This window comes from Anopheles merus, chromosome 2R (assembly GCF_017562075.2).
Source record: "Anopheles merus strain MAF chromosome 2R, AmerM5.1, whole genome shotgun sequence".
Classification (NCBI taxonomy): Eukaryota; Metazoa; Arthropoda; class Insecta; order Diptera; family Culicidae; genus Anopheles; species Anopheles merus.
In genome coordinates this window covers 5616579-5631457 of record NC_054082.1, presented here as the reverse complement: position 1 = coordinate 5631457, position 14879 = coordinate 5616579, and the positions used below count along the sequence as shown (strand labels likewise).

Sequence of the window (14879 nt, the reverse complement as noted above, 5' to 3'; positions counted from 1 at the left end):
TTTCTCCTACTACTTCGTGCGCACGGACGATCCAAATCCACACAAGTAACACCCGCGACGAGTGGCTACGGTTTAAAGAAAATCTAATATAAATCTATGTATATTTCTGTATAACAATTTGTTCTTCATGCATTTGCTTGTTGCTGCCCTGGGAAAGTTTCTTCTCACTCCCGTTTACCCGTACCCGCACCGGATTTCCCGGGAATGCCGGCCGCCGGCACGGAGTAAACGGTGATCGATGTACACATTTTGCATTTTGCATTGTGGTCGTCTTTGTATAGTAAAAACTTCCGCTGCCCTCCCCGCCCTCTTCACGTTCTGTTCTGTGTTCCGTTCTGTTCAGGTCGCTAGGTGTAACAGTGTTCTGAGAATGTGTTTCTAGTTTGCTTAGGTGCTTGTAAACGCTAACGCTTCCTTCGCGCTCTTTGTTGTCCTCTGCAATACAAAGCCAACAAACCAAAAGTATGTGAGGAAGAGGATCGTGGATGTTTGTGTGTACGTGTCTTTGGAATTGAAAAACCAATGGCAGAGCGGATGTGTATCGCTTCCAGAACTGAAGACGAACTGGGGATGGCAAGAGGATGGGGGGTCGTTAAGATGGTGCGTGTGCATGGTCCACAGACTTACACGATTCATAAAAAATATCATTGCAACGTAAACTTAACAAACAAACTGTCTAACCTTACTTTGTATAACGTATGCTACCTTGTGCCATACTTTCTTCTCTTAACACCTTGTGGAGCGCACACACACACACCTATTTGAACAATCAGCAAATCATAAAGATAATAATAGAACAATAATAGTAAAAAAGAAACAGCACAACTTTTCCCCCTTCGCAATCTGGCCCTTTTTTGGCGGGGTTGCTCGCAAAACTTTGGGGTTTGTTGCCTTCCGGGGTGTCGTCTGTCTGTCTCCCCTCCAAATGGGAAATGCATTTGCTGTACGGTGTTGTGAGAAAAAAGAATTGCATTTCTTCTCCCGTGAAGCCGTGTTATTCGTCCTCGACATCCGCTGCTTGAGCGTGAGCGTGCTAACATTGAACATTGAAATACCCGCATTCGGTGTTTGGCGCGCCAGAGAAGAAAACGGAAACGGTTTTCCCCCTTCCCCCGTTTTGTTTTGGTTCGCTCCCGGCACACGAAAATCACACTCCAACATGTGTGAGACCACCACCACCACCACCACCACCACTGCTGATCCCTTTTGGGGTGACTTAAGTTAAGTTAGGGCAATGGGGGGAAGGGGAGGAGGCAGAGCGTGTAAGTAGATTAGCCGAACGGTTTCACGGCATTATCGCACTCGCTAAAACTCAACGACAACGACGACTACTAACTACTAACATCGCTTGGTGAGATGCTTCTCAATCGCGGCCGGAATGTTGTCCGTCGTTTTCGAGTTGATGTTGTTGCCGAGCAGCTCCGGGCAGGCCAGCACACCGTCCTGTATGTCCTTCGCCTTTCGCAGCAGATCGTAACAATTGCCCTTGCTGATGACGGAATCGTGCCTGTGAATGGGAAGAGGGGAGTGTTAATCGAGCGTGACCGTAAAAGTCGCCCTCCCGCCAGCACACTTACTTGTACTCGGGATGGGAAACGACCTGCTGCCGTATCCAGCTGGCCGTCGTCATCAGCTCGCCGGACGCACGCTTCTGGATCAGCTTCAGGTACTGCTGGATCGTGCAGTGCGTATCGGCGTCCACGTCCATCGACCCGAGGTAGCTGTTGATCAGCGGCACCAGGCCCGGGAACGTGCCCTTCCCATTGATGATCTGATCGATCGTCATCAGCTCGTACTCGTCCGCGGGCGCCTCCGACGTCGCTGCATCGTCCGCGGTGCCGTTCTGCCGCTGCTCGGCTTGTGATGCTGCACCGTCCGCTCGGCCTCCCTCCGGCGGTATGGCGGTGATGTTTTTCTTAAACCAAAAGCGCTCGGTCAGCACCGCGCCCCGCTTCTGCGAGTTTTGCATGTTTTCGTCCACCTTGCTGATCGGGATCAGGAAGTCAAGCTGGTACGAGAGGATGACGCGCGTCAGCAGCACGACGAAGCACACGATCGCGGCATTCTCGAAGTCGGTCAGCTGGGCCTCGCACGGCCGGAACTCGACGCGCCACCCGATCGGGGAGTTGGGCGGCGGGGGCTTGAATCGCATCGTTTGCCAGTTGGTCGACTGGATGTTCTCGAAGTGGTCCGTATCCTCCCGGTCGTTCTGGTGCACCTTCTCGCTGAACAGCGACACCGAGTCGCGTATGAACAGATGCGCAATGTGCTGCGCCAGCAGATGGTCGATGTCGCCCTCGCGCAGCCGCTTGTACAGCGTCTCGTCCAGCACCAAAGGCACATCGTTGTATCTGTGGATGGATGGGAGGAAACATTACAGTTAGTCGACCCCATACTGGAAAAAAAAATCGTCGGATTTACGTACTTCTCTCCCGCCGGCGAGAGGTAAGAATCGATCGAATCGTAGCGTGACTTGTAAATGCGGAACCGATCGTTCTTCAGCGGCTCCTCGCCACGCTCCTCCCGCGTGCGGCAGTCGACCGAGGCCGAGATCACGTTCCACCGGCAGTCCACATCGGTCAGGAAGCCGCGGTACGCCGGACTGGCCGCCGTCAGCGCGAGCATTATTGGGCACATCGGCGTCAGCTGGTCGTACAGTGTGCGCGCCTCGCTAATATTACACGCCTGGAACGTGAGCTGCAAACAGCAGCAACCCATACCGAAGCCCATCGCGTCCATGTGCACGTGGCTCGGGTGGGACGGTATGCTGCCCTCGACCGGCGTTTTCGTATCACGATCCGGATAGATCGGCAAGTTGATCGACACCTTCTCGCCCCGGCGCTGGCGAATGTTGCGCGTCAGCGTCTTGAACCGCGGATGGCCCGGGAAGATGGCTTCGTCGGGGAAAAAGTTTGACCGTGCCGCGCACGCCTCATCGTCCGGCGTCGGTACCGCCGGTGGGAACGTGAAGCGCGGACATCCCAGCCGCGGGAAGCTGGTGATCGACATGACGAACTCGTTCTCCGGCAACAGGGCAGCGACCTCCATGCGCCGATAGCGCATGTTTGCCTCGACCACGTTGAAGTGCGCCAGCAGACCACCGTACGGCTTGCCGGGCGTACCTTCGATCATGTACGCACCGTACTCGGGACGCCACAGTGATTTGACTCCTAGAATGGGAAGGAAGTAGGAAACAATGTCACGATCAAGAAACATAATACGCCGTATTTCATTCCACCCGTTCCCATCCCATCCCATTCCTCCCAACGGGCTCCCAGTAGGAATGTACGCGATGTAGCGGACAAGTTGGTTTTATCTCACTCGTATCACCACACCACTAGGAAGCACACACAGCGAGCGGCACGTTTCGAACGTGATAGCGCACCGATCACGTGTTCCGTATCTTGCGCCATAGATCATTGTTTTTGTCGCCGCCTGCTTGCTTCGATGCAGCATTCCACACGGTTCGGTTTCGGTGGCGCAGAGACGAATGCATCCGCGTCAATCACCTCATCCATCATCATTTTCCCCTCAATCTTTTGTTGTTGTTGTTGTTGATTTTGCTTACCTTGTGGATCGGCCGCTTCCTTTTCGTTCAGCTTGGCCAGAATTTCTTGCGCCCGCAGCGATACCTGGACCGCGCGCTGCTTATCGTCGAACCGGACGATTATGTACTCCACCTCGTCGCCCCACTTCAGCACGTCGCCCTGGCGGTCTTTGAGGCGCGCGAACAGATTGATAAACTGCTCGATGCCATGCTCGCGGACGTGCTGTGCCAGCGCCTTCGTTTCGTCCCACGTCAGTGGACTGCCTTCGCTTAGCAAACCCATCCTGGTGTGTCCCGGACAGTTGGTTGGTGGAACGTCGGTGTTTTGAATTTAGTGTGACACGCAGATTAGCGCTGGGGTTTCGATACAGAATAGGTTCAGAGTTCAGAGAACACTTTCAAAATCTAAAATGAAAAAATGGGGTAAAAAATATTAAATACTGCCTGCATTTCAAGCCCTTTTTTAGTTTGCTAAATAAAGTGCAAGGTAATAGACATCTTATCTCCAGCAACTCAACCGTTCGATCGTTCTGCTGTGTTGTTCTCAACTCGATAGTGCAACAAGTGTCTGCCTATTTACCCCCACAAATATGTATCTAGCGAAGGACGGAACAATTCACAGCGTTCCATTCCACTAGCACGGCTGTGCGCGCTGGCAAGGACAAGAGGACAGGAAATCGGTTGCTCGAAACATCAGTCACAAAGTTCCACAGCATTAAACTACCAACAGTTCTCATTCAATAGAGAGCTGGGTAAGGCTGCATAGAGACCCGCACACTCTCACACGTAACATTCCCTGAGCGCAACGGTTCGCGCCGGGTGGTGTTATGATGCAAAGCAGGGGGCAAATCGTGACAAGACACATTTTTCAGCTTTGCTCTTGCCCGAGTAAGACGCGGATGGAGTGCGAGAGAGCGAACGATAAATTGGGTTGGCGTTTTGCCTAAACCGCGCCATCCGTACCGCGTCTCCCACGGACCGATGACTGATGACTGAGGCGGCTTCGTTTAGCGCCACTTAAACGTTTATTTACGAGCGAAGCGAACAATTTTAGAAAATGACGAAAAAAGAGGTAAAACATACTTTATCGTGCTTGAAGTGGGATTAAAATGATACAAATCAAATCCATGCACGCTGTCAAAGCGCAGCGATAAGTGAACTGCGATTAGTATGATGATGATAGAGCATAAAGGAGTACGCTTTCCCGGATCAACATGTATTACGCAACTGACACGAACATCAAGCACGGAAACTCCAGCCACCCATGCCCAGACCTTGGGAATGGATTTATGCTGTCCGTGTGAAATCGTGCACACTACAGTTTCACGAGTTTTGCGAGTTCAACCTGTGGATTGTATTTCGAACGAACAGGCACGCACCGCACGATACACACAGCAACACGGCGCGGGTACAGAAGGTCACGATCAATAAAACTTGCCCAGCCAGCCGGTCCGCTTGTTCGGGTTTCCCTTGGCATTCTTCATTCTCCCCACTACGACCAAAGAAAAAACTAACTACTGGCGACTCGATTTGTTTTCACTTTCCATACACACACCGGCTGTTGCCATCGCAACCCCGGGGTAGGCCCCGTGTGTGCCTGGCTACGATTTTGAGAGGAACGTTTGACTATCAACCGGACGACACACGCAAAAAACCCTAAAGAACGTCTTCTTCATATCTCTCCGCTTTATACTAGATGCACAGCTTTCGACCATCTTCCGATTTCACTATATTGCACAACTGATATGCAGGGGTTTTATTTTTGTTTTCGTACACACACACACTTGCCCCTCACGCCAGTGGCGTTATTGTGGCGACTAGAAGCGGGAATGGAACCAGGAACAAGACACAAACACACACCAACAAAAATACTCAACGCACTTTGGGAGTTTCGGGAGTCGGTTCCTTTCGGGAAGCAAGCGTAGACGACCTCCTTCGTGCAGATAACCGTAGAAAGATGACCCAAAGACCGAACGACAGGGCTCTCGTAGCAGTGCCGCGTAGCAGACAAGTTCAACTGTGAACCACGCTTCCGTACGGGTCGACGGTTTACTAAATACTAACGCGAGTTCTTCTCGCTGCTGGAGCTGTTAACCTCGGCCCGGGGGCCTAGTCTCGCTGCTATCTGTCGCGCTTCTCGCTTGCCTCCCTAGCCAATGACGGCTGATGATGATGACGATGACGATGACGATGGATGGAAGCAATCAGCTACGTAATGGGTTTCAATGTGTGTCCACGGAGCGACAAGTACCAACCCCGCGGTGGGGTCGTTATTCGGTCCCTGCGGCCGCTGAACAATCGAACCAATGCCAATAACTGATGACGATTCCAATGCGCCCGTTTAGGACCGTTTGTTGCTGAAGGAGGAGGACGATGTGCGTTTCCGCGGGGCCCCGTGCATTGCGTTCATACACGGCGCCGGGCTCGATATTTGCTGCACTGGCGATAAAATCAGTATCGGAATGTGTAACAAAAATCGATTTTGCTTACGGGGTTGGTTCAAGCTAGGGTTCCTCTCATTCGCTCGGAAGGAAAGCAGCAATTGCTGGAATAGTATTTTTGTTTGCAAAGATTGATCTCTTTACTGGATTTAATTTACACAACCTTACGTCATCGCAGTATCCGCGGCGGTAGGAAAAATAGGAATCGGCGGACACATGACGATTGCTTCCGGATGTTCTGGAACACAAGACACACAGATCTTTATCAAGTGGCCGGTGCCGCGCGGCTATCTTGCAAGTCACGGCCTACTCTTGCTGTGGGCCACTTGCGTTCGTGTAGAATCATGCTCAAAATGATGTCACTGCTTAACCTCACATGCCAATGTTGATGCAACGGCCACGGCGAGATAACTTCATAAACCCAGCCCCAAACCAGCGACTGCAAGCTGATAGCGATTCTACCGTACCGTAGTATCAGTCCGATAATTTTGATTTCCAGGGATGATCCATTTTGGAGATGTATTTTTCGCTGTTTTTCTGTTCTTTTACCCTGTTTTTTTTTTTGCATTTCGCAATCACAACAAATCCCGTTCCCTTGCTTGAGGTACTCCTCCCAGCATGGAGTCAGTCGGCGCTTACCCGGCACTTTAGAACTGTTGCTGCAAATTGTGCACTTTTTAGCAATTTTCACTGCACTACTTCACACGCTAAACGACCAGAGAGGTAGTGCACGGTAGCTGTACCTTTGCAATTTGTTCCACGGAGGCAATTTTTCGCCAATTCTTGCAATTATTTGTGTGCTGGAGCGAACGCGCGTGTTATTTACATTTATTTTTCTTTTTTCTTTTTGTTCTGTTTTATTGACATTCAGCCGCTGTCATCGTGGGGCGCGCTGTTGACAGCACACCGTGCGAGCCCGGCTCAGAGCTCTGATCACAATGGGCGATTCACGGGTTTGAAATTTATGTTTGAAAAATTGGATTAAATCGTTTTTTTTTAATTACAGATCTTTTTGCTTTTTTTAAAAGTAATTCTTGAATCTATTGGAACGTTCCTGTATGTTAAAGCAACTTTATTCGAAAATTACAGAAATCCCGATGTATTTAGTGTGCATTCAGGAGGGATCAATCGTGAACCTATTTGACACAGGAACTGAATCCATTTCGGTACTGAAACCCAACCAATCTCGATTTATCGTATTCAATTTTGATTCATGAATGAACCTGTTCTCGTTTAAATACTGATTACGAATCATACCCGGAACTAAATGGTTCCGAACTCATCCAGTTCCAGGAACAGATTCTCCAAACCTGGTTCGGCAACGAAGCTACATTCTCAGGTAGCACATCGAATTTCTACTAAAAACTTTAGACTACAAACTGGGCCGATGGGGTCGTAAAAGAAACCCAATAAATTCAATAATCTTCAAGAAAAGCTCCATTTAAGGAACCTGTTATGAGCCCCGCACAGCTAAGGACTACTAAAAATAGTCTGATTTTAACGCATAGATACTACATTTTAGCAAAAACGTTCCGATGTTAAGAATTCGTTTCCTACGTTCCAATTCAGAGCGGGGGAAAAATAATGGGCAGTTAACATTTCATACCAAAAACCTGTTCCCGACAGCCTGAGAATAGATATCATTTTGGATTTCGTATTCGGTACCAGCGTGTTCCTCCGTTTAGTATCTAATCGTCCTTCGCGCTGAAACCGCACCGTAAAACTTCGCAACTTGAAGAAATCATCTGCAAAGATGCAATTTAAACGCTCCCTTACGATTGTTCCGCTGTTGCTGTTGATCGTCCTGGTAAATGCGTTTGCCCTGGTCACTGCCGGGATTCCCCGCCGCGTGCGTCGAGGTAAGTGTTGGCGCCCGCCCGCCCGCTAATGGATACCGGCGTGCATATATTCATAATCCGGAAACAAGATGCACCAAGCGGGTTCGATGGCTTCGGGGTTAATGAGCCTGCAGCAAGGCAGCACATTACTGATCATGTCGTGTCGGTTTAACCTATGTTCCCTCTGTACTTTCAGCAAATGAGCCACAAACGTACCAAGCGCGCGAGCTGCCTCCAACATTTAGCGTCGTTCAGCCAGAAGTCTTCTTTGTGTCGTATGGAGATGGACCGAACAACAGAAACGGAGATGTTAAAATAACGCCACAAATGATCCGTTATTAATCCGTTCCTTCGGAATTGCAATGTGGGATGCAGATCGAGGTTGAGCTTTGAATGGAATGCTGAATGCAGTAGAACAATAAAGAGCGAAACAAACACACAAACATTCTTCTATTGCGATCTATGTACAAGGCGATTACAAATCATCACCCTAGTAATACCGGTTATTCTGGTGGGTGACATCGTGTTCCGCTCGTAATCGGTCGCGATCGCTCTATTAGACCCGCGTTGTTCCTGATGGATCCGATAGCGATCAGCTCACAAAAACTGTCCGAAGGTTATTCGATGTTTGCGACATAGATCAAATTAATTTGCTCATTTCTGCAGAATTTTAGCAACATCTTCATCACAATTTCAGGGCCAGGGCCACCGAGCGGATGGAGCCTCGACTTCCGATCTTGGCCGACTCGTCCCCCTGGGTTCAACTAGCGCACGGGGAACCGGTTCCCCTAACGAATTCACGCCCCGACGACGCTGCGGTTGACAGTCGCGTACGCTCTGTGCCGCCACCAGCAAGAAAACAAGTTTTCTCCCGGCTGATAGACGACCGAGAAGCGATCGTACAACAAGTCCAAACCCCGGTGCGTGCTGGTGCGTGTTTCGGAGGGTTTTTCCCTTCTATTAGGCAGAAATGGACGGCCGGGATTTCCATTCCCTTGCCAGTCGGGGCGAAAGTAAGCTGCGGCGGAACTGCAGTGCCCGCCTGGTGGAAGTTCCACCGCTATCAGCTGTTTTGATGCAGTGTCGGAGATTGCCGTGGCTGTTATATAAAAATAGAACCTATTGCAGGGAGGGTAGTCAGTCAAGCTACTAACATCGTTCCAGCAAGTAGTTCGGTTTTTGCGGTAGCCAACGAAAGCGCACAGCCTTGGAAGCATTTCTCCAGCGTACTTCCGATAGTCCAGTTCGTTACAATGATGCAGCAGCGGCTCGCATTACTTCTCACCGTCGGTGCACTGGTCGTCAGCGGTTACCCCACCGATCTTGGCCATCATGGTGTTGGCAGTAGTAGCGGTAGTGCCGCCAGCAGCAACTCACAGTCGGCTTCCGGTTTTGGCGGCTTCCCAGCACTGCCCGGCTTCCCTGGGGCGTTCGGGCCAGGCCAAGTGTCTCAACCGCTTGTAGCTGGTCCGGTCGGCCACGGTGCCGGTGGATGGAGCCCGGACGTGTTCGGTAAAGGGTTCCCCTCATTCCCCACTCACGGTGGCGGTGCGTCCTCCAGCAGCAGCTCGTCCTTCTCGAGCTCGTTCTCTTCGAGCCACGACGGTAAGATGACCGGTTCCCAGTCGCAGGCACAGTCCGGAAGCCACGGTTCGGGCCACGGTTCGAGTTCGGGTGCCTCGGCCGGCTCGCAGTCGTTCAGCAAGGGCGGTGGTCACGGGCACGGCCATGGCAGTGAAAGTGGCAGCGCGGCCGGTGCGCAATCGATCTCGCACGATCACCACGGGCACCAGGGTTCGTCGGCCGGCGCACAGTCGCAGTCCCACAGCCAGAACGTGCACGGGCATGATCACGGAAAGGATCTGCACAGTGGCGCCGGCGCACAGTCGCACTCGGCTGGCCATCACGGCGAACTGCAGGGACATCTGCAAACGGGAAGCTCGGCCGGAGCACAGTCACAGTCGGCTGCGGCTGAGCAGCAGCACGGCCATCTCCAGACGGGAAGTTCGGCTGGCGCACAGTCCGTCTCACAGGATGTACAGCATGGCCATGGCGGTCACGGCCATGGGCAGAGTGGTTCGTCCAGCTCGGCCGGCGCCCAGTCACAGTCTAGCCATGTGAAGGAGCACGGACACCAGCACGGACCGGGCGGCCATGTTTCGGGTTCGGGACATCATGGGCAGCAGTATCACCATGGAGGAAGCCAAGGAGGTGAGGGATACGGAGTGCGCATCAGTGCGGACGAGTCGAAGGACGGTACGGTGAAGAAAACGGAAAGTGAAGCGTGGGTATGGAAGGACTAAGAGACTAAGAAGGTGTGTCCAACGAGCATTGCGTATTTATGACCATTAGCTTGGCTAATGAATGTATAATAATAAACGAAACAAACCTCAACCATATGTACAGCTGTTGTGTCTTATATATGCCCACGATAAAATTGTTGAGAAAATCCATACTCGCGCGCAGCGTAATTGCCGTAGTTATTCCCTTTATGGGCGAGTTTAAGTGTCTAGGCAGGAGATCACTAATTGCACTCATAAGCAAAGATCCAATTAGCGACGTTCAAACCTTTAAAGATCATAAAATTACAAATCAAAGAGTTCATTCAAAACAAAAGAGACGGTTTTAACCACGAAAATGATGCGAATGTCCATTCCCGTTTCGATCTTCAATGTAATCTTCGTTAATTTATTCGGCAGAAGTGCATGTTGCAGTTAAAATAAAACCCCTCAAGTTCAATCTCAAGTTTGACTACTGCACATGGCTTATCGCACGGTTAACCCAAAGTCGGCAATGTTTACGAATCGTCTTATCAGGCAGGTCGTACCGGCGTAGAACCCAGGAATAACCACTGATAGCCGGAGCTATTCTACGTAGGACGCAGCACACCGTGTGTTCGTATGTGTGTGTTTGTGTGTAGAATAATCACTTTCGAACCTTCTTCGGAGCTGTGCGGACCTGCTGGAACACCAGTTGGTTCTTTTTCCCCTTCGAAGCAGTCCGGTTTAACGAAGAAACCATGTACTTGGCATTGGTTAGCGTGATAGTGGTGGGAATAATAGGTACACATCCCACGACCGGTCAGCCTGTCGCACAAACGCAAAGTGCATCCGGTGCGTCGAGTGGTGCCGGAGCGCAACAAGCCGGTCCGGCTGGCTTCGGATTTCCTGGGTTCAATGGAGCGGGCGGCTTTGGTGGTGTCCCCGGGCTAGGGGCCGGATTCCCTGGAGCAGGCTTTCCGTTCTTCCAGCCCCAAGCACCGGGAGCGGGCGCTGGTATGGGATTTGGACCCCTGCCAGGATTTCCCCAAATGGGGCAGTTTAACTTTGGCATGCCGAATGGACAGGGTGGCAGTTTCGCATCTTCCGGATCTCAGTCCTTCTCAAGCAGTAGCTCCTTCAGCGGTGGACATGGATCGGGCAGTACCGCTGGCGCTGGCTCACAATCGACAAGTCATGGACAGCAGCCGGAGCATGGTGTTATTGGTACGGGCAGCTCGGGGACGGCACACTCCGAGCAGCAACCTAACCCGCAGGGACACATCGGAACGTCGAGCGGAGCTGGCAGTTCCAGCCAGCAGCAGGGTCATCCGAACCATGGCGGACACGGTGGACACAGTGCCAGTGGTGCCGGAGCACAATCGCACAGTGCTGGGGGTGGTCACGGACAGGGCGGCAGCGGTAGTGGCGCTCAGGCCGGATCAGGCTCTTCGTTCGGACCGGGCGGACGTCACACGGAGGTCAACTTTGGCAACGGTCCCGGCGATAGCTTCGGGGTGCGCATCAGTACCGATGAGTCGGCCGATGGAACGGTTAAAAAATCTCAAAGTGAATCCTGGGTGTGGAACTAGGGAGGGTGGCGATGGTGTCGTTTTACGTATTACGTGGGTTTTATGGGGGAATATAACGATATAACGAAAAAAGAAGGAATATGACGATAATTCCTGCACTCCAATAAAAAGATCACACAAATGTTTACAACTTCAAATGCCCCTTTTTGCATTCCACGGACAGAACACAGCGTGATCGGACCCGGAATAAACAAAACTTCATTTCTGCCGGCACGCAACGCTGTCAAGCTGACCTCATAAATCTCCCTCGGCACGATCGCAATCAAAAACTTCATCGATCGATGATCAATTCGGGAATATCCGTCACCTCATCCATGCACCCTTCTTCTGCCCGTGTTTCGTCGTGCAATCTTTGCGGGATGGCCAAACTCCACAGCAAAACATCATCAACAAATTGGGCAAAAATCGAACCATGACTTTGAGGTTCTCTTGTTCGTCCACATCCCGCAGCCCAATCACCGCATCAAACACGTCCAAGACGTACGTGGGCTTTACGCACTGCCACAGAGTGTGTGTCGCCTCCGCCTCTACGTGATCTAGGTGTGATGTTTTGCTTCTCCCCGGCCGGTGGTGCGGCGATCCGGCAATAACAAAACCCACATGTACCTGTGTCCAACTCCGGGAAGGCTTTTGCACGGCTTAGCGAATCTTGCGACGAGATCGAACGCGCACGCGCGCGCGTGTGTGTGTGTGTATGGCAGTTGTAATGTATGTGTGTGTGTGCGTCTTTTTTGTTGCTGCTGCTTTTGCCCTCCTCCTCCAGAACCCAAACCCAAGATAAGGGTTAGATCGGATTCAGGTCGGATCGAGCGCACCGTGGAGCGGAAGGTACTGGGCGGGCGAGTCAGCAGGACACGAACCTCTCGGTCCGATTCGTTCGTTTGCGGTCGGTTAAAAGCGGGACGCAGTGCGCGTAATTGAATCACATCGAGTGAATGAAGCTGGTGCACGGAAGCTTTTTCAATCAGCGGCCGTGTGTGTGTCTTACCTCTTGCGTAGTGCGATCATTGGCAGATCATCGAACGATGCCGTTACTGCCGGTGCAGCAGCAGCTGCTGCTGCTGCTGCTGTCCATTGCAGCGTTTGGGCGCGATGTCGGTAAATAACTGCTGGATGTTTGCTGTGGAGCTTTTGCATCAGCTGTACCATTAATTCTCCCATTTTCAGCCGCCTATGCGAACGGATTCAACTATAACCAGTATCCGCAAGCGCAGGTGAACGCTTGGACGCAGGCCTGCCGCAGCTTCCAGGCGCAAGCTCTCGCGTCCCAGGCCCAACAGAATCAGTTCTTCAGCAACATGTTCCCGTCGTTCGGACTGCCGCCGCTTCCGTTTACCGATCTTTGCTCGCAGGCGGCGTTCGCTTCGGCCGGTGCCGGTGCCAGTGCCGGCACGTTTGGCCATTCCGGCGGTGGAGGCGTTGGTGTAACTTCCTTCAACAATCGATTCGGTGGACACGATGGTGGATACGGCGGTGGTGGTGGTGGTGGCAATGTGCAGGGTGTGAGCATCAGCAGCAGCTCGAACGGATACGGCCAGGGCGGTACTACGGTGACGCACTTCGGAAATGGTGGCGCCTCCTCGAACTACATCCCGCACGGTAATGGAGGCGGAATTTCCACGGCCAACCGTTTCGGTGGACAAAACTCGGGCCAGGGCGTGAGTGTGTCGTCGTTTGGGACGGGCAACGGTGGTGGGTATGCAACGGCCACCCGGTTCGGTGACTCGTCTTCCGGTGGTACGTCGCACTACGTCTCCAACAACGGTGGATCGGTGAGCTCGTACGGCCCGAACGGTGGAAGCTTTGCGTCGGCCAGCCGATTTGGAGGATCCGGTGGCGGTGGTGGCAACTATGGAAACGGCGGTGGCTATGGAGGAGGTGGAAGCTACGGCAGCGGAGGAAACGGTGTAGCGGTAGGTGCCAGTGTGTCCTCCACCAGCCACGGCAATGGGCAGGGATCGGTGCAGACAAGCGTTTACAAGCAGCACTACTAAGGGACGGGCAAGACCCGGGGCCGCGGAAGACGATCGAAATCTGTGATCTGATCACGTCCATTAGCATTAGTAATCGATAGCAGCGGGTCTGAAGGCTTCCTTCGCAGGTCGTCATTATCACCACAACGTAATCAACGTAATTGACATGCAATAAAGCTTGCTTCTCTCCTCTATCTCGGCTCGGATCTCGGCACCTCACCTCGTGTGTGTTTATTGTTGATTTTATTTCTTTCGACAATCAAAAAGGGAAGTCCCCGGAGGTTTTTGCAGACGCTTGCGAGTATGAAAACATTCCTTAAAAGGCATAGTTCACATTCGCGTTTTAATTCGATTCGATCATTAAGCAGTAAACACAGCACAGCTCTTCGTTATTACAACATGCATATGTTAAAATCTGCAAAACAAAGCTCACCAAACCAGAGTCACAAAAAGCTGGTCAATTATGCTTGTGGGTCATATTTGTTGTTTCCTGTCGCAAACATGTTGCGTGTGGATGTTACGATAATGTATGCGTAAACTTCACGCGAGATCTCACGCATATAATTTGCACATTCAATATTGTTATGTTATCTACTCTCAGCGTCTGTTTTAGAGGTTTGGACAAAGCGAGAGTGCGAGAGAGAGAGAGAAACACTTCAAAAATAAAAGTTACATAAGGCCCTTGCTGAAACCAGAACCCTTTGCCCAAAAGTGTCTGCCCATCCCAACCATCCCAAATTGGCAAAGTAGGCACGTGTGTGTGCGTGCGTGTGTGTGTGTGTATGTTTCGAAATCACATGTATGGGGCGACTACAGAATTCGAAATTGTACGGACAACATATCCACAACACAGCACAAAAAGCAAACAGCCTTTTCGAAATGAAAACAACCCCAAAACGGGGGCCCGGGCCTCGGAAACGGCCGCCACAATGCAAAGCGAATTGTGTACGGATTGTGCTCTGGGAGAACCGGTTTCCATCCGGTATCAAGATGTCGGGAGTGACCAAGACAACGAAGACGACGAAGACGACGACGACGATGATCTCCGATCTCCACGCGAACGGGATGGAACGTGGGAGGGATGCAAAAGCAGGGACCAATATGATATCTTCCAGCAAGCACACACACATACAGACACACACACTCCATCTACAAGAAGAAGATCCCCATAATCCCGCACCACACCGAGATCACGACGCTGGGAGAGCTTAATGTGAACGAGTCCACCAA

General features: G+C 51.7%; 4 protein-coding genes across 10 annotated transcripts; 3 read left to right on the top strand and 1 right to left on the bottom strand.

Annotated features, from left to right (window-relative positions):
* Window positions 1-71: 71 nt before the first annotated feature.
* LOC121590948 (glutamate--cysteine ligase) lies at window positions 72-6826 on the bottom strand. 7 transcript variants are annotated; one of them, XM_041911163.1, is made up of 6 exons: window positions 5429-5999; window positions 3569-3952; window positions 2426-3170; window positions 1578-2351; window positions 1344-1507; window positions 72-435 (listed from the first exon to the last, which is right to left on the bottom strand). In XM_041911163.1, coding segments are annotated over exons 2-6 (1947 nt in total). In that variant the 5' UTR covers window positions 3831-3952; window positions 5429-5999; the 3' UTR covers window positions 72-433. The 7 variants fall into 7 exon arrangements, with proteins under 7 accessions (XP_041767097.1, XP_041767092.1, XP_041767093.1 ...); XM_041911158.1 differs by lacking the exon at window positions 5429-5999 and adding an exon at window positions 6628-6826 and having other exon boundaries at window positions 72-1507; XM_041911159.1 differs by lacking the exon at window positions 5429-5999 and adding an exon at window positions 6732-6826 and having other exon boundaries at window positions 72-1507.
* A 1866-nt stretch (window positions 6827-8692) lies between these two features.
* LOC121590952 (hornerin-like) lies at window positions 8693-10225 on the top strand. The gene has a single exon (XM_041911172.1). The coding sequence runs from the start codon at window positions 9080-9082 to the stop codon at window positions 10127-10129; it is 1050 nt and encodes a 349-aa protein (XP_041767106.1). The 5' UTR covers window positions 8693-9079; the 3' UTR covers window positions 10130-10225.
* Window positions 10226-11136: 911 nt separating this feature from the next.
* On the top strand, window positions 11137-11676 carry LOC121589810 (keratin, type I cytoskeletal 9-like). Its single transcript, XM_041908982.1, has one exon. The coding sequence runs from the start codon at window positions 11137-11139 to the stop codon at window positions 11674-11676; it is 540 nt and encodes a 179-aa protein (XP_041764916.1).
* A 515-nt stretch (window positions 11677-12191) lies between these two features.
* Window positions 12192-13868, top strand: LOC121590954 (glycine-rich protein DOT1-like). Its single transcript, XM_041911175.1, has 2 exons — window positions 12192-12774; window positions 12844-13868. The coding sequence occupies exons 1-2, from the start codon at window positions 12612-12614 to the stop codon at window positions 13668-13670; spliced, it is 990 nt and encodes a 329-aa protein (XP_041767109.1). The 5' UTR covers window positions 12192-12611; the 3' UTR covers window positions 13671-13868.
* The last annotated feature ends 1011 nt before the right edge of the window (window positions 13869-14879 follow it).